Genomic DNA, 23,706 nt, shown 5'->3' on the forward strand with positions numbered 1-23,706 from the left:
GGGCCATCCATTTTCATTTCAGAGAGATCTCATTTTCTCCAGGTATCCCTCAATATAAATAACGTACCTTACCCAGAAAGACTCACAGCTGTAATCGCTGCCAAATGTGATTCTAACATGTATTGTCTCAGGGGGTTGAGTACTTATGTAATAAAGATATATTTGTGTTTTATTTGTCAGATTTTTTTCTTACAACTGTTAGAATTTTTCTTCCACTTTGACAGAGTATTTTGTGTAGATCGTTGACAAAAAATGACAATTAAATCCATTTTAATCCCACTTTGTAACACGAACAAAATGTGGGAAAAGTCAAGGTGTGTGAATACTTTCTAAAGGGACTGAATGCAATTCAATGTTATTTTCTCAGTTCAATCGGTTTTGGTTGCAAAAGAGTAGAAAAGGGAGGTATGTCCTCTGACTATGGCAAAATAAAGAACATTCTGCACCATTGATGGCACAAAGAATCAACATGAAAACTATGCTTTCATTATATATTTCTCAATGTCAGAGTCAAACGAAGGAGCTATTTTATTTTTTCAAGGCAAGTAAAATACCTTACATTATGGTTAATTTAAAAGCCTGCTTAGGAGATCGAAGCTGACCTTCTTTCAGTCTGCTGCTATTAAACAGCTCGGAGAGATTGAAGGAGTTGAAAGCCCCGTGAAGTCTTTCATATCTCTTTCTTGCTCTCAATTGTTTATCTCGTCTTTCATTGTCGTTACTTTGTATGTGGACTTGACAGTCTCCGCTTGAACACAAATAATGGTAGCCACAAGAGACTGACAGTGTGTCTCAAAGATTTTGACATTTTTATTAATTTGTGTTCAAACAGGGCGCTGCCTATCCTCCACCTGTAACTTACAATACCAGTGTGTATAGTAACGTGTGCCCTCCGTCTTCTGTGTGTGTGTTGCTCCCCAGGTCGTCCCCTACCTCCCACACCTTCGTCCAGCCTGCTACCCCCCGCCCCACCTCCGCCCCACGGACCACCCCATCCCGCCCCCCCAGCCATCAGGGAGTGCCAAGTGCCCCTGCTAGACAGCCGCTCCCCCCACGTCATGCTGGACCCCCCTCCTGACGACGAATTCTCCCCTAATTCGTACCTACTCCGGGCATGCGCCCCTCCACCCCAGCCCCCATCTGCGGGTAAGACCTCTTCCCATGCCAATGTACAGTATCGTAGATAATCCATCTACCACAGAATCTCTCTATTCTGTCTCTATTCACTGTGGTTCGGGGATGGATTCAGATTTTAAAAAATATTTAACCTTTATTTAACTAGGCAAGTCAGTTAAGAACAAAGTCTTATTTACAATGACGGCCTACACCGGCCAAACCCGGTCGACGCTGGGCCAATTGTGCGCCGCCCAATGGGACTCCCAATCACGGCCCGTTGTGATACAGCCTGGAATCGAACCAGGGGGTCTGTAGTGACGCCTCAAGCACTGAGATGCAGTGCCTTAGACCACTGCGCCACTCGGGAGCCCGAGATTGCTGCATTAAATCTGTTGAATAGTTTAAATGTAGATTTCCAACGTACAGTAAACAATAAAGAGGGTAGAGGACATTCTACAATGATCATTTGTAATGTAAAAATCATAATGACCCTTGATCTCCTTTAAAAAGAACTAACTTTCTTTAGGTATAATATCAAATGTATCTGTTAAGATTTCATTAATTGATATACTGCATTTCCAAATACTGTGTTTTTCACACAAAAAAATAAGTAGTCATTTAGGATCTTTTGCCACCCAAAGTCATAAAAATAGGAAAGAGTTTTGAAAGCAGCTCCTTTAAATCAGAACGTATTATTTCCATATTAATAACTACCATTCCATAGTAAATTATGAAACCTTATCATTGACTCAGTTTCTACCTGTGCATGTGAGACTGGTTGCATATTCAATAGGGCCCACGTTTGTATTTCCGATGTTCTCCGTGGTTTATTGAATAAAATGAGGAAAGCGTGTTAGTGTACATTATTTAAATAATACACATACCTTTTATATTATTAATCAAGTGGAAATTTGATGTTCATTTTCAGTTCAAAAAAGGCAAACTGGTGAAATGACCAATGCTTTGAAAATTGATAAATATCCATGTATTGGAATTGTGGTTTAATTAAGTATTATTTAATTGAATTATTGGATTGAATTGAGTCTGAAATGCATAAATATGCTTGAACGGTGTTGAATTAATGTCCCAGTGCAGTCAAAAATGAGATTGTATATATATATGTGAAATTGTGAAAATGATAATGCCCTTTTAGTGTAAGAGCTGTTTGAGAAGACTGCCTGAGATGTCAGCTTGTTTTGGTGGGATGGCGTTTTGGCCTGCCTGGTCACATCACCAGGTGGTAAATTAGTAAACGTACCAATATGAAAGAGTTCCAAACCTTTCTGCCAATAACAGCTAGTTTTCAGTTTTTCCCCTCCCCACTCAGACAACTCCAAGACAGTCCAGGCAAAATCCTTGCTTGAGAAATTGCTCTTTGCTAAGAAGCTACATTTATTTCCTTTTGACCATTTTCATTTTAAACAATCACAGTAAGGTACTTAATTGTTACCCAGAAATGATTTGATATTGAGATAAAAAAAAAATGGCTGCAAAGGACCCTTAAAGATGCAATATGCAGAAATCGCTCCACCATTTCCTGGTTGCTAAAATTCTAATAGTTTGCCTAATTTCAGTTTATGTGACAAAACAAGCAAGTATAGTGTAGAGAATCATTGTACCATCTAAACCGCTGTGAAATATATTTTCCATAACAAAAAATATAGTATTTTCAGCTGTTTGAAGCTGCTGTACAAAACCAAAAAGTAAAAGAAGCAAAAACTAAATTTAAGACATAGAAATAGCTTACATAGAACATATCTAGCGCTTCTTAGACTTGCTTTCAATGAGAATGACAGATCTATAACACACATTTCTACAATATTCAAAAGCTTTAGTCATTAGAAATGGTGTGGAAATAGGCCCACTTAATTCATTTTCATATTCTCTGCTCGTAACAGCTTTACCTTTTGTGCGCTACGATGAACAAGCAAGAAAATTGTTTGTCTTTTGAGTGTGCTTTCTTTCCAAACTGCAGCTGTTAGTTTCTAATCACGTCGGTATTCAGAATGAGAGTTCTTAGGTGACTGAATTCTCCTCAGTGGGAGAGGATGGTGAAAGGAAAGGATTTTAGATGATTACTGCGACGTCACACAGAGACTCTGCTTGTAGCCGGAGCTGCAGAGGGGGAGGGCTTTGTCTGGGTTTCCAATGGTTTCTCTCACTCTTTTGTGTTTTTCTGACTACACTATTGATATATTACTTGTATATGTATGTCTTCACCCCCAGATTCTAAAACGTGGATAGGAAGCACAGCTTTTGGCAATTGTGTTTTCATGTTGCATAGCTCTGGGACTACGATTTTATTTTTGTACATACCAGTGAATATTCCCTTAATGTATTGTGAAGACATTATGTACTGTAGGTTAAATATTTTTTTATTGGCAGTGTATTATTTTTTTTTTTGGGGTGTTGGAAAACTGCTGGGCCTAAACGGAAATATGACATTTATGAAATGCAGTACGTTTTTGAATTCCATTGTATAGCCCATTGGTCAGGTTGCCTTTACACAGTATATTTCCAACCCACTGCATCTGTGCACCACAAAGTAATAGTCCATTATGGAGTAATGCACATTTTCCCGTTTATGGTTCCGATTTAGCAGGTACCAGACACTTTTGTGTCCGAAGTTCATAGTCAAGAGCGACAGGCTCTTCTGTAGACCTGCTCCTTGAAGTGTTGTCTTCTGATCCACGTCATCCCAAAGCCTTTGAAGTTGAAAGGCCATTGACTCCCATTGTTGGGATCATGTGTTTTCCTCCTTGAATAGATTGAGATGACACCTCACTAACTCGGAGAGAGGAAATATATATTCTTGGTCACTCTGGCTCTTTTTAATCAATGTGAAGTAAATTTCCTGTGAAAGGGCAATCAGGAGAGCTTTTACTCTGAGCAATAACTGCCAATAACCCACATAATAATGGAATTAAGTCAACATACTGAAGCATGATGGGAATTAAGGGCAGGAAAGCTGTGAAAGAGATCTCCTTCCTCTTCTATAGATCTAAATTGGTAAGTGAGGGGATGATTCAGAATTCGAGAGTGACGTGATTATAGCCAATTTCAAACGGGCTCAAATTGGTTTACTTTTCAGAGGAGCCACATCAATCACGGCGAAACTAACTACGTTGTACTTCACCTTCGGTGTTCGGTCTGACACTTCCGTGACAGATGTCATAACTAGTAGGTTAGTGGAACATTTAGGCCTCTTAAGACAGATATTTTGACTTATTGGTTCATATTGATTGAGGAATCAACAATTGGATTTTCATTATGGTAGCCTATGCATCTTGTTTTTCAACAGACTCACATAGTAGTATGATATTCCTATTAATCATTTTGTTGGGTAAACGTGTTTCCGGAAATGTGAGTGTAACATTTCTTCATGCCGTGTTTGTATTGGGCCTAAATGTGGAAAAAGAGTCCGACAGATATAATCAGCGCAGATTAGAGTAGTTTAGTAAACAGCAAAATGCAGCAAGTAGAGGTTAATTTGGTGAAAATATGTGTGATTTTCCAGTGCTCATGCTGCTTAAGTGCCGACATGTTGGCGATATTCTAATGCAAAATGGTTATGTTACACTTAAAATATGCTGTACTGCATATTACAGAGTATTGGATCTCTCACTGTTCACCTGCCACCACCAATCACATACCACATCAACAAAAAACTGAAATGTATTTCATTAATTTAGAAAAGTGTGTTTGTTACATTACGATATTTGGTATACCTACAGTAAATGTAAGTAAATATCTTTTGAATTATACAAAACAATTAAAGGGCAATTCAGCCACTTTTCAACCTCATATTCATGATCTCAAGCACCATACCAGTGTCTGCATATGTGAAAACGGCACGTTTCTATGATCTGTGGGTAAAAAGGGTAGGATTAAAAGTAAGAAAAACTGGGATTTTCAAAACCTGCAACAAGTTTTTAGCCAGAGGGAGGGTGTTTTCTGGCTCCCCACGCCACCATGAATCTCATAATGTTTGAAAATCACTATTTAAAAAAATGTTTTAACTTTTGATGATGTCATCGGGTAGAACGTTTTTTTACTTTATATTTTTATTTTCTACAAAACGTACAAATGCGCCGTTTTCACATATGTAGACACTGGTATTGTGCTGGAGATAATGAAAATGAGGTTGAAAAGTGGCAGAATTGTCCTTTTTAATATATTTTTGTTGCTCATTTTCAATAAGTACACAATAGTTTTAGTAAGGACAAGTCATTCAATAGAAGTGGTCACAATGGACTGAATGTCCTCTGTAGCTCAGCTGGTAGAGCATGGCGCGTGTAACGCCAGGGTAGTGGGTTCGATCCCCGGGACCACCCATACGTAAAAATTTATGCACACATGATTGTAAGTCGCTTTGGATAAAAGCGTCTGCTAAATGGCATATTATTATTATTATTATTATTATTATTATTATTATTATTATGTATTCTGTTTAGAAATCTAAATAGGCTCATACAAAAGATGTGATGAAGCACTGTAAAGTAAAGGTTTCTGTATTGTATTGATTCAATCATGGCACTTGAACATCCAAAGTGCATATTGAAATATTCTAAAAAAAAAAAAAAATGATCTCCTGTTATTTACATATGTATTTAAAATATGTAAATCAGTATGTTTCTCAAATGTATAAACAAACAATCCTTCCATTGATCTCATACCAGCTTTTACTCGTCACATGCAGTTAATAGAAAATCAATGCAAGAAATAAAATAAAAATCTATCAAAGTCAGCCTGGTGGTTAAAATAACATAGATCGATTTTTCCATGGTGTCAAATGTCAATACTTATAGGTATCGCCAAGCGGTATGTCCACGACATGAAAAAGCATATCACCACAGTCTTATGGAAGTTGATGGCCTGGCGCTGCAGTATATCATTCTCTGCTTCTCACCCAATCCTGTTTGGGAGTCGGAAATGATATTTTTGACTACAAACAATTAGCCTCGATTGTTAGACGGGTAGGCACATGAATTTACAATGTAGACATTGTGCCCTCATGTTCTTCATGGAAAGAAAATTTTTTAGCTCTGAGAGGTATGACAGATCTATAGCGGTTTGGAGATTTCCTTGTCATCAATTCCATTGAGATTTCGAACACATCTCCTTTGTCAAGTCGGCTTTTCCTTTCTCCATTGTTCTGGATAGAAAAAAACTATATTTTAATTGCCTGTTGTTTTTTGTGCTGGCATCTCTATCCCCTGTTGATTATTATAACGAATCCTGCTATCATTTCATATAGAGGTTGTGTGTAAAGCACATGCAGCTCACATTCTATATTGTAACAGGATACTATAATTCTCTACAAAACATTCTAATGTGCTGTTTTGTAATAACATGTTCCCGCCATCTGCACACATTGCGTCATTTCAGTCTTCTTTAATTTTCTTGTACAATCACCTCTCTGAGGGAAACATTTTAACCAACAACCAGCAAGAAGCTAAAATGATGATCCGAGGGAAACATTTTAACCAACAACCAACAAGAAGCTAAAATTACGAACTGAGGGAAACATTTTAACCAACAACCACCAAGAAGCTAAAATGATGATCCGAGGGAAACATTTTTACCAACAACCACCAAGAAGCTAAAATGATGATCCGAGGGAAACATTATCCGAGGGAAATTCTTTAACCAACAACCACCAAGAAGCTAAAATGATGATCCGAGGGAAACATTTTTACCAACAACCACCAAAAAGCTGAAATGATGATCCGAGGGAAACATTTTAACCAACAACCACCAAGAAGCTAAAATGATGATCCGAGGGAAACATTTTAACCAACAACCACCAAGAAGCTAAAATGATGATCCGAGGGAAACATTTTAACCAACAATCACCAAGAAGCTAAAATGATGATCAGAAGGAAACATTTTTACCAACAACCACCAAGAAGCTAAAATGATGATCCGAGGGAAACATTTTAACCAACAACCACCAAGAAGCTAAAATGATGATCCGAGGGAAACATTTTTAACCAACAACCACCAAGAAGCTAAAATGATGATCCGAGGGAAACATTTTAACCAACAACCACCAAGAAGCTAAAATGATGATCCGAGGGAAACATTTTAACCAACAACCACCAAGAAGCTAAAATGATGATCCGAGGGAAACATTTTTTACCAACAACCACCAAGAAGCTAAAACGTGTGTGTGTGTGTGTGTGTTAAAGTTGGATGACTTTAATATGTTGTGTTTCGTGCTCCTAAATTCTACACAATATTGCTCTAACAGCTTTTTAATTCCCATGATCGTATTTAAATGCATAATACACCTTCCTTATTGGGGCAGTGTTGCATCTCTACCAAACAAATGCTAAACGTGGCCTTCAAACGTATATACACTGTCCTTGAAACCTCCCTACCCTTGTCTCTCAGCCCTGCCTCTGGCCTATCCACAGTGCCGGCTGTGTGTACTTGGTATGCGTTGTCATTCTGTTGCTCATTTTAGCGCTAATCCACGCTACAGCATTCACACCTTGCGAACGCTCCGTCACTCTTCCAGGGGCCGTCTGATTCTCAGGTGTCATGGGGGAGAAGTAAGGTCTATGGCATCAGCACTGAATGTGTGCCTGTTGGTGCCTGCCTGTCTCTCCACACACCAACTCTCTGGGAAGGTTTAGCGAGAACTGCATGTGTGCAGTGGTCGACGCAGTAGCTACTCCTGGAAAGAGCCATGCTGTGAGTGTACTAATGCTACCAATGCATTATTCATCTGTTGTTTTTTTTTCTTCTCCATCTTGCTATTTTGGATGTCTTTGCATTAAAAAAATAAGAATAAAAAAATCCAACAGGGAAATCACCAGAGGTTTGTGTGGTGTGTTGAATGTTTGATCACCCCATTCTCTATACCTTTTAGTTACAAAAGGAAAATCCATTTGTCTGGTCTTTAAGCATTTGAATAAATGGTATTAATGCCACAGATTGTGTCTCTGGTGATGAGTGTAATTTCATAGCATTTGGGCATTTGTTTCGGAGGGGTTTCATGCCTCTGTATTTCATGTGCACTACTGTACTGCAATCTCTGCTTTTTAATTAAATTAAATAAATAAAAAGTAGATTAAGGGGATATGGCACGTCCAGATCCTCAGCTCTTTAGAAGAGTACGGGTTAGATCCACGGCTTCTCAAGCATGGCCACTCCCCGAACTGACTCAGTGTGGTGTCGCTGCGGGTCTGTTTCGCCACCCATCCTATCGCTCTGGAAACGCCCAACAGAACTGTCAACATACAGTTTATTCACAGAACGGAAGTCACCGGAAAAACCAAAATGAAACCGCGTCGGTTAATCCTGCCATTCTTTCTCAGCGCAGGCTACAAGCAGTGGAAGAAAAACGCAGTCTGGACACCTCACAGCTGAACCCTGGGCCTTGTATATCCATTACACCGTACTTATCAATTTGCAGCACAAGCCAAATGTTAACCCATTCAACTAGGCAGGCATCCACCATATGTTGAGGTAGGCGCTGAGTGCTGTCATGAGTGCACACTGACCCTTGGGCCTGTTTCAATTAAGACATTTTGTGTGTGTGTGAAGAGATCGATAGGAGGAACTAACAACAGAGTGGAAGACAGAAAAATGCCCCCTCTCCAATCATGCCACCTCATTTATTTTTAAGGAGCCTGAGTCACAGTAAAAATCGCAATTTCTATTACCTGCTTTCTTGGAGGCTTCTCCTGCCCTGTGTACTTTGTGTCTTTTATCATTCCAAATTGACATTTATGCTTTTACCCGTATTGTTTTTCCATGGTTCCCACCGCCCATGCTGGGCAATTTATTTTAATCCTTGTCATTCTAGCCCGTAGTCTGCGAAGCTGAGCTGCAGTAATTTCAACATCGCCATGCACCACTAACAACAACGGGGGAAGAAGCTGTTGTTGCGGTGTTTCCATTTCGCCCTGCATTGCCTCTGAACTGTAATTACTTTTAGCCCTTTTTATTCCCTTTCAGCATTCTGTCTCTTTTTCTACATGGATCTTTGACAGCTGAGGTGGGCTATAAAACACATTCTACACCTGGGGTCATTATCGCAAACAAGTTGTGTAGCCTGGACTCCTAACGGTTGGACAAACAAACAGGCATATAGGTCATTTCAAGTTCAAACTGAGTTCCATCCTTTTGTAGCAAATTGCCTTGGAACATTCAGCCAGCTTTTTTTCTACAGAAGTAATACAAAAACAACAAACCATCAAATTGTAGCCTATTGGACATGAGCTCTCGGTTTGTTGTTGTTGTTGTTGTTGTTGTTGTTTTGTAGGTTTGCACAGTAAATTCAAACTAAACTATTCATCAACTCTGTTCAATGACGGGGAAGAGAAAGCATTGAAATAAAAACACATTTAGAAAAGGAAGATGATGTAGAAGATGGAGGGGGAATTAATGTCATTTTTATGGATGGAATGAATACAGCGCAGTGCTGTTTCACATCTCAACAGTTTTTTTTACATTGAATGGGCTTTATGATGCAGGCTGAGATGCGAAGGGAAGCTACAAAAATAAGGATTCTACAGTCGGCTCTCAAGTACCTGATCACAAATGTGTATTCCAGCTATGGTTACAGGGCCTGGTAGACAAAAGGAAACTGAACGTGGAGCATGTGGCCCAGGATAAGAACCACTGACATAAATTTTACCCCTCAAGAATTAATAATAATTACAATATCCCCCTCTTTAATTTGAGAGATTTTTATATTTTTTTCTGATACATACAAAGAAAACGGACAGACTCAATTTCCATTTCTGCTAGAGCTGCCTCAATTAACCTTTTAGTTTCTTAATTCTATATCCATGGCGTGGAAATGACCAACATGGCTGCCTGTTTTTACGTTTCCATCCTCATTTACTAAATTCTAGTTTTCCTCTCTTGCTTCTCATAGGACGTTGTTTTGTTTGTAATTGGAATGATTGTCTTCCAGGCTGAAAGAAGAAAAAAAAGGTCATTCTCCGTTTGGCGATAGGTTGAGTGAGTACACTCGTTCTGCCTGGCTCGTGTTGTTGCTATCTGTTCATGTGTGTGCCGTGTTAGGGACCACTCCACTGTGCTGTGACCCAACCATGCTGCCATCTCTTTATGGTACAGGGTTAAGTCACCATGTCAAGCTGCTGCCCCCCCACTGCTAAAGCAGCAGTGCAGCTAGGTGCCCCCGCCATTCCTCTACCGTGGCAGCACAACTGAGTTTTTAAAGATGGAGCATATCGTTTAAATAGGTATAAAGATAGTGGCCTGTTGTGTTTCACCCGTTGTACTGAGCCACAGCTGATCCTCTGTGGAAGGACCAGCTGTGGCATTAAAGAGAAGTAGAGGGCCTTTTTATTAGAGCTATTAAAACACAATACAGCGGACTACTAAATGCCGGCACGCTGCTGAATGCTGTAATCTGCGTATTACAGTAGTGACTTTGACAACCCCCCCCTGCTCAGATCTCCACTGTGATCTCCACTGTATTAAACAGATATGGAGGCGACCATTGTGTCTGTGGGATTCCACTGGTTCACACAGGGGTGTAGTTCCTGTGTGCCCACAGACCTGTTAGAGGCAACCGCGGCACAGGCCCGTTGGTAGACAACCGCGGCACAGGCCCGTTGAGGGTTGGTAGACAACCTCAATGGCTGTCGGCTCGATTTTGAGCCTGAACGGCAGTTTGCAGGGGGGAAATTGAGGAAGAAGCGTAGGATCTGAGCACGGCCAAGGTTATCAGAACACATTAAAGCGCTAGTGCCAGAATGCCATTGTGTTTAGCCGGGGCTGCAGTGTGGAAGGGGTGCTTTTGATAGCCACGTCACAGTATAATCCACTGAGCTCGGTCCCATTGTGCTTCTCAGATTGTTCCAAAGTTCCCAGCGTCCCTGCAGTCCAAACCCAGCTTTTGTGATGTGTGGGTTTTGTAGCACTGAGTTTTTCTCCTGTTCTTACACAGTGTGGTGCGGGAGATTACACACCCTGGCCCTCCAAACCATAGCTGATCACAATCCCTCTTTCATCTCTCCTCTCCTCTTTTCACAAGACATTTTGTGTGAAGGTCCTCTCCTTTTCATGTCCTGGTGTGAGTCTGATTCTTTCATCAGTTCTGTATGTGGAAGAGGGTAGGCCACTGTTATTTTAGCATATTGACTTTATACGTGGGTAACTGATATTTTTATGTTACTCCTGGATTGTTCAATGAAGTATACAGTTGAAGTCGGAAGTTTACATACACTTAGGCTGGAGTCATTAAAACTAATTTTTCAACCACTCCACAAATTTCTTGTTAACAAACTATAGTTTTGGCAAGTCGGTTAGGACATCTACTTTGTGCATGACACAAGTACTTTTTCCAACAATTGTTTACAGACAGATTATTTCACTTATAATTCACTGTATCACAATTCCAGTGGGTCAGAAGTTTACATACACTAAGTTGACTGTGTCTTTAAACAGCTTGGAAAATTCCAGAAAATGATGTCATGCTTTAGAAGCTTCTGATAGGCTAATTGACATCATTTGAGTGAATTGGAGGTGCACCTGTGGATGTATTTCAAGGCCTACCTTCAAACTCAGTGCCTCTTTGCTTGACATCATGGGAAAATCAAAAGAAATCAGCCAAGACTTCAGAAAAACAATTGTAGACCTCCACAAGTCTGGTTCATCCTTGGGAGCAATTTCCAAACGCCTGAAGGTACCACGTTCATCTGTACAAACAATAGTACGCAAGTATAAACACCATGGCACCACGCAGCCGTCATACCACTCAGGAAGGAGACGCGTTCTGTCTCCTAGAGATGAACGTACTTTGGTGCGAAAAGTGCAAATCAATCCCAGAACAACAGCAAAGGACCTTGTGAAGATGCTGGAGGAAACAGGTACAAAAGTATCTATATCCACAGTAAAACAAGTCCTATATCAACATAACCTGAAAGGCCGCTCAGCAAGGAAGAAGCCATTGCTCCAAAACCGCCATAAAAAAGCCAGACTACGGTTTGCAACTGCACATGGGGACAAAGATCGTACTTTTTGGAGAAATGTCCTCTGGTCTGATGAAACAAAAATAGAACTGTTTGGCCATAATGACCATCGTTATGTTTGGAGGAAAAGGGGGGGTGGCTTGCAAGCCGAAGAACACCATCCCAACCGTGAAGCACGGGGGTGGCAGCATCATGCTGTGGGGTTGCTTTGCTGCAGGAGGGACTGGTGCACTTCACAAAATAAATGGCATCACGAGGAAGTAAAATTATGTGGATATATTGAAGCAACATCTCAAGACATCAGTCAGGAAGTTAAAGCTTAGTCGCAAATGGGTCTTCCAAATGGACAATGACCCCAAGCATTCTTCCAAAGTTGTGGCAAAATGGCTTAAGGACAACAAAGTCAAGGTATTGGAGTGGCCATCACAAAGCCCTGACCTCAATCCTATAGAAAATGTCAACTTCAACTGTACAAGGATAGGCAGTAGAAACCCTAATGGAGAATAGATGTTCTTGTGTGCTTTTTTCCACATTAGGCTTAGCCTTTAGATCCGTCAATAAGTCTGTTATGGCGTTATGGAAGAAGTAAACATTATTTTTCCTTGTAGAGTAATATGTCGATTTAATTTATCTTGCCATTGTTTGATGAAGGCTATTTACCATATGTCCATCATGCACTGCAGGCTGTACAGAATGAGTGGAGGCACTAAGGGTTTTTATTTTATATCATATCTGTAGATTGAAATTAGAATTGTCCAAATATGTCTTTGTAGACTTGAATAATGAGTGATATTTTCTAACACCACTTCATTAATTTAGAGATATTTAGATCTTATTTGCCAAAATCTGTATTAGTATTAACTACTTTCATTATCTTTTAATGAAATGGTTTGATTTAGGGCTGCTACGAAAATGTAGAAAAATATTTTAATGTCATTATTTGATTAAAGGAAAATGATGTAAATGTAAAAAGAAACCATTCTGATTGCATTATTTGGATACTTTTAGTCACAATTTAACATTTTTAACTTTCACAAAGTTAATTCAGAGCTTTCAATTTTCATAAATGTTTTCCTTTATTAGTTGAAAAATGGAGAAGGGCTTACATAGCAGTTTTTCAGATGAGCTTTGTATCTTTGTAAGATCTTCATGCATTTGATGTTTATTATTGGGCGTATTTGAATATGTTTTTAGGATAATCCTTCTCTCCTTGCCTTTTTGTCAGCAAACAGGGTGTTGAGTTACAATATGATAAACAATGTGTTGAGTTACAATGTGATTAGGTCACTCTACAGGAGGTTGGTTTAGTCTGATTTGCTCTGTAAAATACTGTACTTTATAATTGTACGATTTATAAAAAAAAAAAAAAAAAGTTTTTTTCTTATTTGGATCTGACGTGTTCTCATATAGTAATTTGTAACACATGATATGAAAACATTTCATATGAAACAAAGGATCCAAACATGCATCAATGTCAATGGAAATAGCCTTCATTAAATCAGTCAAAACAGGCTGTGAAGTAGTCGTTTTTAAATCTCTGCGCTAGAACACATTCCGGTCAAACAATGAGCCCTAATTTGTTCCTGTGTTCTCTTTCAGGTCCTCCCAACAACCACCACAGTCAGTCTCTGCGGCCGCCGCTCCCTCCTCCTCACAACCACCACCAGTCGTCAGCCAGCTCCCTGAACCCCAACACCCTGGCCAGCCGTCGCGGCCCAGCCCACGCCCCCTCGGCGGCCCCCGGGGAGGGTCCCTCCACGCCAGAGTCAGTCCAGCTTCAGGACAGCTGGGCACTGAACAGCAGCGTGCCCCTGGAGACCAGGTCAGTTACCCTATCACCCCGCCCGCCTGCCATGTTGATGTTTGGACACCTTCCCTGTTTAGGGGGACAGGAAAGCATTCTGCTTCCTATCAGTTCCTTGTACTGTTCAGTTTGTTGTATTTATCCAGGTGACAGAGGTCTCAATCTTGGACTTAAAGCCTCTGGTCAGGTTTGTGGGTGCCCAGCTGGTAGAGCTCTCAACCCAACATCCCGTCCTGCCGTTGCCCATCTTCACACGCTGCCACACTGGCACACAGGCAGAGGCCCCGCCCGCTGCTCTCCCTCTGGGGTTCTGTGACATAGAAGCTGGTGTCCTCCTCTCTCCCTCTGTTCTGTCTTTTGTTTGGTGTGCGGTTGCCGTGGTGTGCGGTTGCCGTGGTGTGCGGTTGCCGTGGTGTGTGGTTGCCGGGCTTATGCTAGGCTGTGGGCCCCTCCTCGATGTTCCCAGATCACACCCCAAACACGCTGCGTGCACAATTCATGAGGCCGGGACTACAGGGCTCGTCTCTCAGATGTTTTATTCACCGGGAGCACAGGCGCAGCTCCTGCTATGCCTGCTACCGCCGGGCACTTCTACCTACCTGCTCCCTCCTCTCCAAAATGGAGCCTGGCGCTTCTACCTACCTGCTCCCTCCTCTCCAAAATGGAGCCTGGCGCTTCTACCTACCTGCTCCCTCCTCTCCAAAATGGAGCCTGGCGCTTCTACCTACCTGCTCCCTCCTCTCCAAAATGGAGCCTGGCGCTTCTACCTACCTGCTCCCTCCTCTCCAAAATGGAGCCTGGCGCTTCTACCTACCTGCTCCCTCCTCTCCAAAATGGAGCCTGGCGCTTCTACCTACCTGCTCCCTCCTCTCCAAAATGGAGCCTGGCGCTTCTACCTACCTGCTCCCTCCTCTCCAAAATGGAGCCTGGCGCTTGAGTCACAGCCAGAATGCCTCCACAAAGAGAGGAAAGCCGTTAGATTTTTTATTTTTTTTACTATTGGAACTCCAAATTATCATATTACTGTACACAGTATAGATATTTATAAATGTTTCTAAATTCCATCATGTTTTCTGAGATGCACCAGAATAATGACTTACTGCTCAGGAGGGTGGGGCTTCAATTCCTGGTTTGGTGTATGACTGTAGCAGCATGAGTTGTGTTCTGCTGTTTTTCAGGTTTTTTAGACCATATATTACCCCCAAACGTCTCCTGGATGGTGGTTTGTTAGCTGGTTTCATAGGATTTATGACCTCCCTTTTTTAGAGTGGACCGACAGCACATCATTGCTCTCCAATCTCCTCTTCCTACGCAGTGTTTCCCCTAGGAGTTTTTTCAGCATTGTTGGCAAAGGTGTGGTGGCAAGGGGGGGTGGTGGGGGGGATATTGGTTGCTCTTTGCTGAGGGGGTCATTTTTTTGTAGAACGAATGTGTAAAGGTAATTTCTGGTGACTTAAAAAAAAATACATTCTACTCCAAAATGCATGAAAATACAATTGTGTTGACACCATCGGAAATATGGTATCCATGAGTTCATTTGACTCTGGATAAGTAGAAAGGGGGCTTAGTTGAAAAAAACGCACACTATCCCTTTGAAAGCGTGTCTCGGCAGAATGCACACATGCAAAGAACACACACAAAACAGTACAACAACACTGCATCTTTCCCCTCACTACCCCCTTCCTCCTTGCCCTTCTACCGTCCCCCAGCTTCCCTGTTCCCATCGCCCCTCTCCCCCTGCCACCTCAGTGCCTGTTCTCAGCAGGCAGATTAATATAGCTTCTGTCGGGGCATATGGGCCTGACCTCACACACTTCAGTTCATATTTCTTTGTCTTTCAGATGCCCCTGTCTAGGGCGTATTGCAGCGCTAGCACTTTTAACTTAGTTTCACCCATTAATACTGCTTGCTCTTTACAGACTCCCTCATAGGAACAAAACGGCATTTCAGCTGGGGCCTGACCCTTTACCCTATGACCTGGAACCACCAGCCATGCTGTCCATCATACTGCCATGGAGATAATATGACTCATACAGTACATTCAAACACACACACACACACACACACACACACACACACACACACACACACACACACACACACACACACACACACACACACACACACACACACACACACACCTGCAGGGAGGCATTGACTTGGGTTTTTGCAGTGGAGCAAATCAACTGTATAAAGCTTACCATTATTGTACATGACTACAGTAGAAACATAGTGTACTATCTTATAGCATTCCCTGCTCTAGTCTTTATAGGCCACGGAACTACAGTGCATAAATGAGCAGCAAAAGTATTCAATGTTATCCATAAAGGATCCAATTGGGGATACTTCCAATTCCCATGTGTGGCTCTGTAAATTGTACTTCATTTACCCATTCGTTTAGAGGAATATAGGCCTACTGTATATAGGATGTGGTCTATGAATAGACGGATCGTAGCAGGTTTCTTTTTCCTCATAACTTCTGTCATACTCCAGGGCCCAGTCTCACCACATTCCAGAAAAGAAATAATAAAATCCCCATTACCCTGAGTCGCTGGCCGCTCCGCTCTCTCCCTGTCTCCCCATGGTCTTGTTTGAGACGCCTGGACCATTCCTCTCTCTCTCTCTCTCTATCTCCAGATTGAATGTCCTCCTCCAGCAGTCGATTTCTGCTGAGGAGCCCTGAGGAGCCCAATTAAACTGGGTGTAGCGAGTAGCGACCATGTCTGCAATGGTGCTGTAGGCCTATTGGGGTTTCTCCTATATTCTTAACAACGGAATGCATAGCATGCATTCAGTCCATTTGCAAAGACATTTGTTATTTACATTTTAGTCATTTAGCAGACGCTCTTATCCAGAGCGACTTACAGTTAGTGAGTGCATACATTTTTCATACTGGCCCCCCGTGGGAAACGAACCCACAACCCTGGCGTTGCAAGCGCCATGCTCTACCAACTGAGCTACAGGAGGCTCATTAGCCTCATCTGGCATGTATAATAATATGAGCCCTACCTGCCCTTGTGGTCCTCTGTAGCTCAGTTGGTAGAGCATGGTGCTTGCTACACCAGGATAGTGGGTTCGATTCCCAGGACCACCCATACTTAAAATGTATGCACGCATGACTGTAAGTCGCTTTGGATGAAAGCATATGCTAAATGGTATATCATATTATTATTATTATTATTATTACTAGTGTATGTAGGCTATTAAACGACGCTCAAAGTCTGCTCACAACGTAGTATTAAAGCTCACTGTGATGTTTAATATTGTATGGCTCATGCAATATGAAGACCAAGCCACTGATTATTGTGGTATTATTGTGGTATTATTGTGGTATTATTATGGCAGTATTGTGGCATTATTGTGGCATTATTGTGGTATTATTGTGGCATTATTATGGTATTATTGTGGCATTATTGTGGCAGTATTGTGGCATTATTGTGGTATTATTGTGGCATTATTGTGGCATTATTGTGGTATTATTGTGGCATTATTATGGTATTATTGTGGCATTATTGTGGCAGTATTGTGGCATTATTATGGTATTATTGTGGTATTATTGTGGTATTGTTGTGGTATTGTTGTGGTATTATTGTGGTATTGTTATGGTATTATTGTGGTATTATTATAGTACATACTGGTACTGTATTACCATGTAAGTATTGAAAACTGCCATGTTAAATAGTAATGTGTTTGTAGCTTGTTCAATTTCCAAATGGAGAACATTTGTAGCTTGCAGGACATTTTTTATGCCATTTTTTCACTGTTTCAACCCCACTGAGACCCAGTCTCTCAACTGTGACCTCTGAGGTACGCTATGTAAATTAGTTTTCTCTGTGTTCAACTGCCGCATTGTGATTGGCTGTTGTTGAAGTCTTCAAAGGTTGGTTGATTGATTTGATTTGATTTGACAGTTTTAAAAAGTATATATCTATATGGGCCGGGAAAACAGCCCTAATGTTGAAAACAAACATTGTTGTCATCCAGAGTCACATTTATTTATTTTCCAAGCTATAGCATCACAATATTTTACATACAGCAAGTTTTTAAAGGACCAAAGAGTTATGTCTGCTTGGTGTTTTCATTTTTGCCATGGAAACAATATTGTGATACTGGTATCGTCACAGCCCTTATATAGGCTGCACACACTACATACACTAAAAAAGTAGTTAGGGATAACACAATAAAGTCAGTGGCTTATTTCCATTGTGGTCCCTTAGAGTGCATGGTGCAATACATTACATAGAGAAATGGAGATGTATTGCACCATTGCAAGGTCACTAAATTCCTTCTGAAGGTAGTAGACCCCACTAGGGGGTTCAACTCTTGTATACAGCCTCGTTATTGGTATTTTGTCTTAGTATTTCCTTTTTTTTTTTTTTCATGTTTCTTACTATTTAACTCTGCGTTGTTGGTTAAAGGGCTCGTAAGTAAAAAAAAAAAAAAAAATGTAAGTAAGCATTTCACAGTAAAGTCAACACCTGTTGTATTCGGCGCATGTGACAAATTTGATTTGATTTTTAACTCCCAAACCTTTTGATGTTGATTTTTATTCGATTAGATTGACTGGGCTCTGGCACTTTCAATGCGGTCAGGATGGTTCAGTGTCTTAACACCTAGCTGAGTGTGTTGCAGACAGGCCCTGCTTGCCTACCGTCCTGGAGGTGCTGGTATTGAGCGAGATCGAGAAGCAGCTAGAACCTCCAACAGAGCCCTCCGTGTCTCGAATGCCAACCACGGTTCATTACAACATATCTCTTGCCCTTCATAGCTTTACCATGATGTCCTGGTATATCTGGCAGAATACTAATAAGGCTTGACTCCAGTTGAATTCCTGTTCATTATCTGTAAAATCTCCATTTACTTGTTAATCGCTCTTGCTTTTCACGCCCTCCCCCGAGGATGAGAGAAGTGTTTAATGTAAAAGAGAGACTATGAGCACAGTTTTGTTTTTCCGTCTTATTTTGTTCTGTTTGGCTTGGTTTTGTATTCGTCGGTGGTTCTGTTTAACTGTCTGGCTTGGTTTTGTATTCAACGGTGGTTCTGTTTAACTGTCTGTGTGGGATTAACTCCTCTCTGAGTGGCATGTTGTGACCAATTTGCAAACAGGAGCAGGAAGGAAAGAAAATACTTTCACCCTAAGTGCTACTTAAAAATGATTATAGGCAAACATTTAGATAAGTAAATACAAAGATAAAAATACAAAAACGTCTCATCTGAAACGGAATAGCGTAGACCCAGTAGGTGGGATTGGTTTCCTCTTCTTCTTTTACTTCTTCAAAACAAATCTAGTCATAATTCAAATGCAGCGTTAATGCTCTCTCTCTCCTCTGTTCAAATATGCAGGTGTTTGATATTGTGTGTTATCTAAAGCAATTCACGTTTTGAAAGCCTTTTTATTATAGGCTCATTTTGTCCTATAAGGCATTTGGTTGGTATGTTCACTGCAGGTCAACTGTCAGCTATGACCTTCATATTCTGTACTTAGTCACATTGAAATTGATTATTCAGAACTGAAGGTTATGTGAGGAGGTGTGAGATCTGAACGTTTATCTTGGGCTAAAGTGGTATTTTAATAACCGCTGAATAGCATGTACATTTTGTTGACAGATTTGGACCCAAACTGCAATCTTTGTCATGTCAGGAGAGAGAATATGATCTAGTGTATGTTGTGAGAATATTGTATTGTATGATTCAGATGATAATATCCACACATAATGAACTGTGATGTATCATCCATCTCCTCTCTTCAAAGCCATTATACCATCTCTGTTTTGCTTTGCAAAGCAGTCTCTGACAACGGCTATATAACTAGTGCCCTGGTGGATAAAATATGATTGATTTATAGATTAATTTACCTGGTGCCTGCCATGTTGCAATTAACATGCATCTAGCTGAGAGGATATTCTCTCCACTAACGCAGTGTGATGTGATGGCCATGGCCAGCGGCCTGCCTGCCTGCCTGCCTGTCACCATGGTACAAGTAATTAATCAGGCAGCTTCGGCGGGCAGGCCAGGCTAAGGGGCAGGACGCTAACCTCGGCCGTGTTTTCATTAGCGCACGGACACAGCAGTCAGGAAGGGTTGCTGGGGGAGACGGGTCAGAGGTCCCAGTGTCACTCCTCTCCCAGTGTAATACATTCTCAGGTTGCCACGGTGACACCGCTTTTCACTGTCTTCATCCCCTTTACACTTAGGAGGAGGCCTGGAGAATGATACTCTGAGACCTGGAGAATGATACTCTGAGATCTGGAGAATGATACTCTGAGATCTGGAGAATGATACTCTGAGGCCTGGAGAATGATACTCTGAGACCTGGAGAATGATACTCTGAGACCTGGAGAATGATACTCTGAGACCTGGAGAATGATACTCTGAGGCCTGGAGAATGATACTCTGAGGCCTGGAGAATGATACTCTGAGACCTGGAGAATGATACTCTGAGGCCTGGAGAATGATACTCTGAGACCTGGAGAATGATACTCTGAGACCTGGAGAATGATACTCTGAGACCTGGAGAATGATACTCTGAGACCTGGAGAATGATACTCTGAGGCCTGGAGAATGATACTCTGAGGCCTGGAGAATGATACTCTGAGACCTGGAGAATGATACTCTGAGGCCTGGAGAATGATAATCTGAGGCCTGGAGAATGATACTCTGAGACCTGGAGAATGATACTCTGAGATCTGGAGAATGATACTCTGAGATCTGGAGAATGATACTCTGAGGCCTGGAGAATGATACTCTGAGACCTGGAGAATGATACTCTGAGGCCTGGATAATGATACTCTGAGACCTGGAGAATGATACTCTGAGGCCTGGAGAATGATACTCTGAGGCCTGGAGAATGATACTCTGAGACCTGGAGAATGATACTCTGAGACCTGGAGAATGATACTCTGAGACCTGGAGAATGATACTCTGAGACCTGGAGAATGATACTCTGAGACCTGGAGAATGATACTCTGAGACCTGGAGAATGATACTCTGAGACCTGGAGAATGATACTCTGAGACCTGGAGAATGATACTCTGAGACCTGGAGAATGATACTCTGAGACCTGGAGAATGATACTCTGAGACCTGGAGAATGATACTCTGAGACCTGGAGAATGATACTCTGAGACCTGGAGAATGATACTCTGAGACCTGGAGAATGATACTCTGAGACCTGGAGAATGATACTCTGAGACCTGGAGAATGATACTCTGAGACCTGGAGAATGATACTCTGAGATCTGGAGAATGATACTCTGAGACCTGGAGAATGATACTCTGAGACCTGGAGAATGATACTCTGAGACCTGGAGAATGATACTCTGAGACCTGGAGAATGATACTCTGAGGCCTGGAGAATGATACTCTGAGATCTGGAGAATGATACTCTGAGGCCTGGAGAATGATACTCTGAGGCCTGGAGAATGATACTCTGAGGCAGTAATGGCCAACTGGAAAGTCAGCATGTGTGCATCGTAGTAGGCTGAAATCATATTTAATACAACCAAAATGGGGATCAACCCATCACGTACATTAAACATATCCTTTGATGTAATCCCTTTGATCGCCCCTCACGGTTTCTCTGTTGATATAAGACATATATACGGTATATATAATATATTATGTTCAGACAAACCATCACTCAAGGTGTTTATTTCACTTTACACAGGTGGGAGATTATTCGAGTGAATTGAAGGTTGACTATTAGGTCACGTTTCAGAGACCTTGGGTTTAGTGGGGTGTGTTGATCTCAGCAGCTAGCCATCATTTGATATTGACTGGTGGGGAGACAGGCTAGTCAGCCCACTTTATCAGCACTATTCCAGGTGAGAAAATGCCGATACACAATCATCATGGCTATGAAAACAGGCTGTTGCCTTGAGCAGGTTTCACAGTTGACCTTGACTGCCTGTAAAGCCCAACGTTAGACTGATCACAAATGTAAAGATTGACAGAGACACATCGAGGTAGGGCCTTGAGTTATGAGACCTGCACAAGCCTCCTACAGCTTGTTTCTGCAACTAACCAGTTGTAAAAAAAAATCTCGCTCAGCCTCACTTTTTCTCTCACTCATATCTAAGTTCCTTCCCCATCCTTGCTGGAGCCGTGGAAGGAGATCTGAGAGGACAGTGCTTCTGGGTTTTAGTGTGGGGAAGCAGCTTGCGAGAGCTTCTGACCGGCATCAAAGCGGCGCGGTCAACTGTCTTCCACTTTCATCCCAATCCCATCTGCCTCCTCGTAGACCTCCACTGGCCCGCCGCCCACCTGGCTCAGGGCACCGGCCTGGCACTGTGGTCTGCCCGTAGCCAAGCCGGGCACCGGGCACGGCCCACAGAGTCAGACTGCCTCTCTGACTGCAAAGAGGGCAAGGAGGTGCTGGGGGGAGAGATACTGTTGAAACAGACTGACTTAACAACAGTATTTACTAAAGCTATTTGCAGTTCGTTGTTTTTGGTAGAAATGAGACTCGTGACGATGAAGAAGCAGTTAAATCTTATTCTCTCTATGCCGACAATTAACATAATCAAATGCTGGGAAGGAGTTGTGAAATCATCTTTATATTCTGTATGCTTTTAGCTGTATAATTCAGTGTTTTAAGAATAAGAAAATCAATGCATGTAAATGACCAGTGAATAATTGCTGCTGGAATATAGAGGAGCACTTCATTGCTCCAGATGTGTCATTATATTCAAAAGGCCACTGTTCACTCCAACGCAATTTGCACATTCTATTGGTAATAGAGACGATGTAGCAGCTGATTCTAACTCTCTGTGACCATCTCTCCCTTTCTCTCCATCGCTGTAGGCACTTCCTGTTTAAAACCCCGTCCGGGACCACTCCCCTGTTCAGCAGCTCGTCTCCAGGGTACCCCATGACGTCTGGAACAGTCTACTCCCCCCCGCCGCGGCTGCTACCCAGAAACACCTTCTCTAGGAGCTCTTTCAAGCTGAAGAAACCCTCCAAGTACTGCAGCTGGAAATGTGCTGCCGTGTCGGCCATCGCTGCTGCCGTCCTGCTGCTTGTGCTGCTCTCCTACTTCATAGGTAGGGTACAGTACAGTACAATACAGTACAATACAGTACAGTACAATACAGTACAGTACAATACAACACAGTACAGTACAATACAGTACAATACAACACAGTACAGTACAATACAGTACAACACAGTACAGTACAACACAGTACAGTACAATACAGTACAGTACAATACAATACAGTACAATACAGTACAATACAGTACAGTACAATACAGTACAATACTATACAGTACAATACAATACAGTACAATACAGTACAGTACAATACAATACAGTACAGTACAATACAGTACAGTACAGTACAATACAGTACAATACAATACTATACAGTACAGTACAGTACAGTACAGTACAATACAATACAGTACAATACAGTACAATACAATACAGTACAGTACAGTAGGCCCCCTTGTTATAGTGATATGCTATCTTCTGCAGTGGTGGAAAAGTCCTACTTGAGTAAAAGTAAAGATACATTCATAGAAAATGACTCAGGTAAAAGTCACCCAGAAAAATGCTATTTGAGTAAAAGTCTAAAAGTATCTGGTTTTAAATCTACTTAAGTAGAGTGGTGGAAAAAGTACTCAATTTTCATAAAAGTATTAAAGTGGAAATGACAGCGTTTTAGCGACATGAAATCTTATTAAAATCTGTTCATATACACCCCCAGGAACAATATGACATTTTTTTTTTACATTTTCTTACAAGCAAGCACTTTTTTTTGTCATTTAGCAGACGCTCTTATCCAGAGCGACTTACAGTTAGTGAGTGCATACATTTTCATACTGGCCCC

General features: G+C 41.5%; 1 protein-coding gene across 1 annotated transcript in view; it reads left to right on the top strand.

Moving 5' to 3' along the window:
* LOC121579155 (teneurin-2) overlaps window positions 1–23,706 on the top strand; it is a 337,282-nt gene that overhangs the window by 256,589 nt on the left and 56,987 nt on the right. Inside the window, exons 4-6 of the mRNA XM_041893490.2 lie at window positions 922–1,146; window positions 13,674–13,896; window positions 22,679–22,917. Of these exons, the coding sequence (XP_041749424.2) occupies window positions 922–1,146; window positions 13,674–13,896; window positions 22,679–22,917 (687 nt within the window). The remainder of the gene's footprint in view (window positions 1–921; window positions 1,147–13,673; window positions 13,897–22,678; window positions 22,918–23,706) is intronic.

Source organism: Coregonus clupeaformis, chromosome 13, assembly GCF_020615455.1.
Source record: "Coregonus clupeaformis isolate EN_2021a chromosome 13, ASM2061545v1, whole genome shotgun sequence".
NCBI lineage: Eukaryota > Metazoa > Chordata > Actinopteri > Salmoniformes > Salmonidae > Coregonus > Coregonus clupeaformis.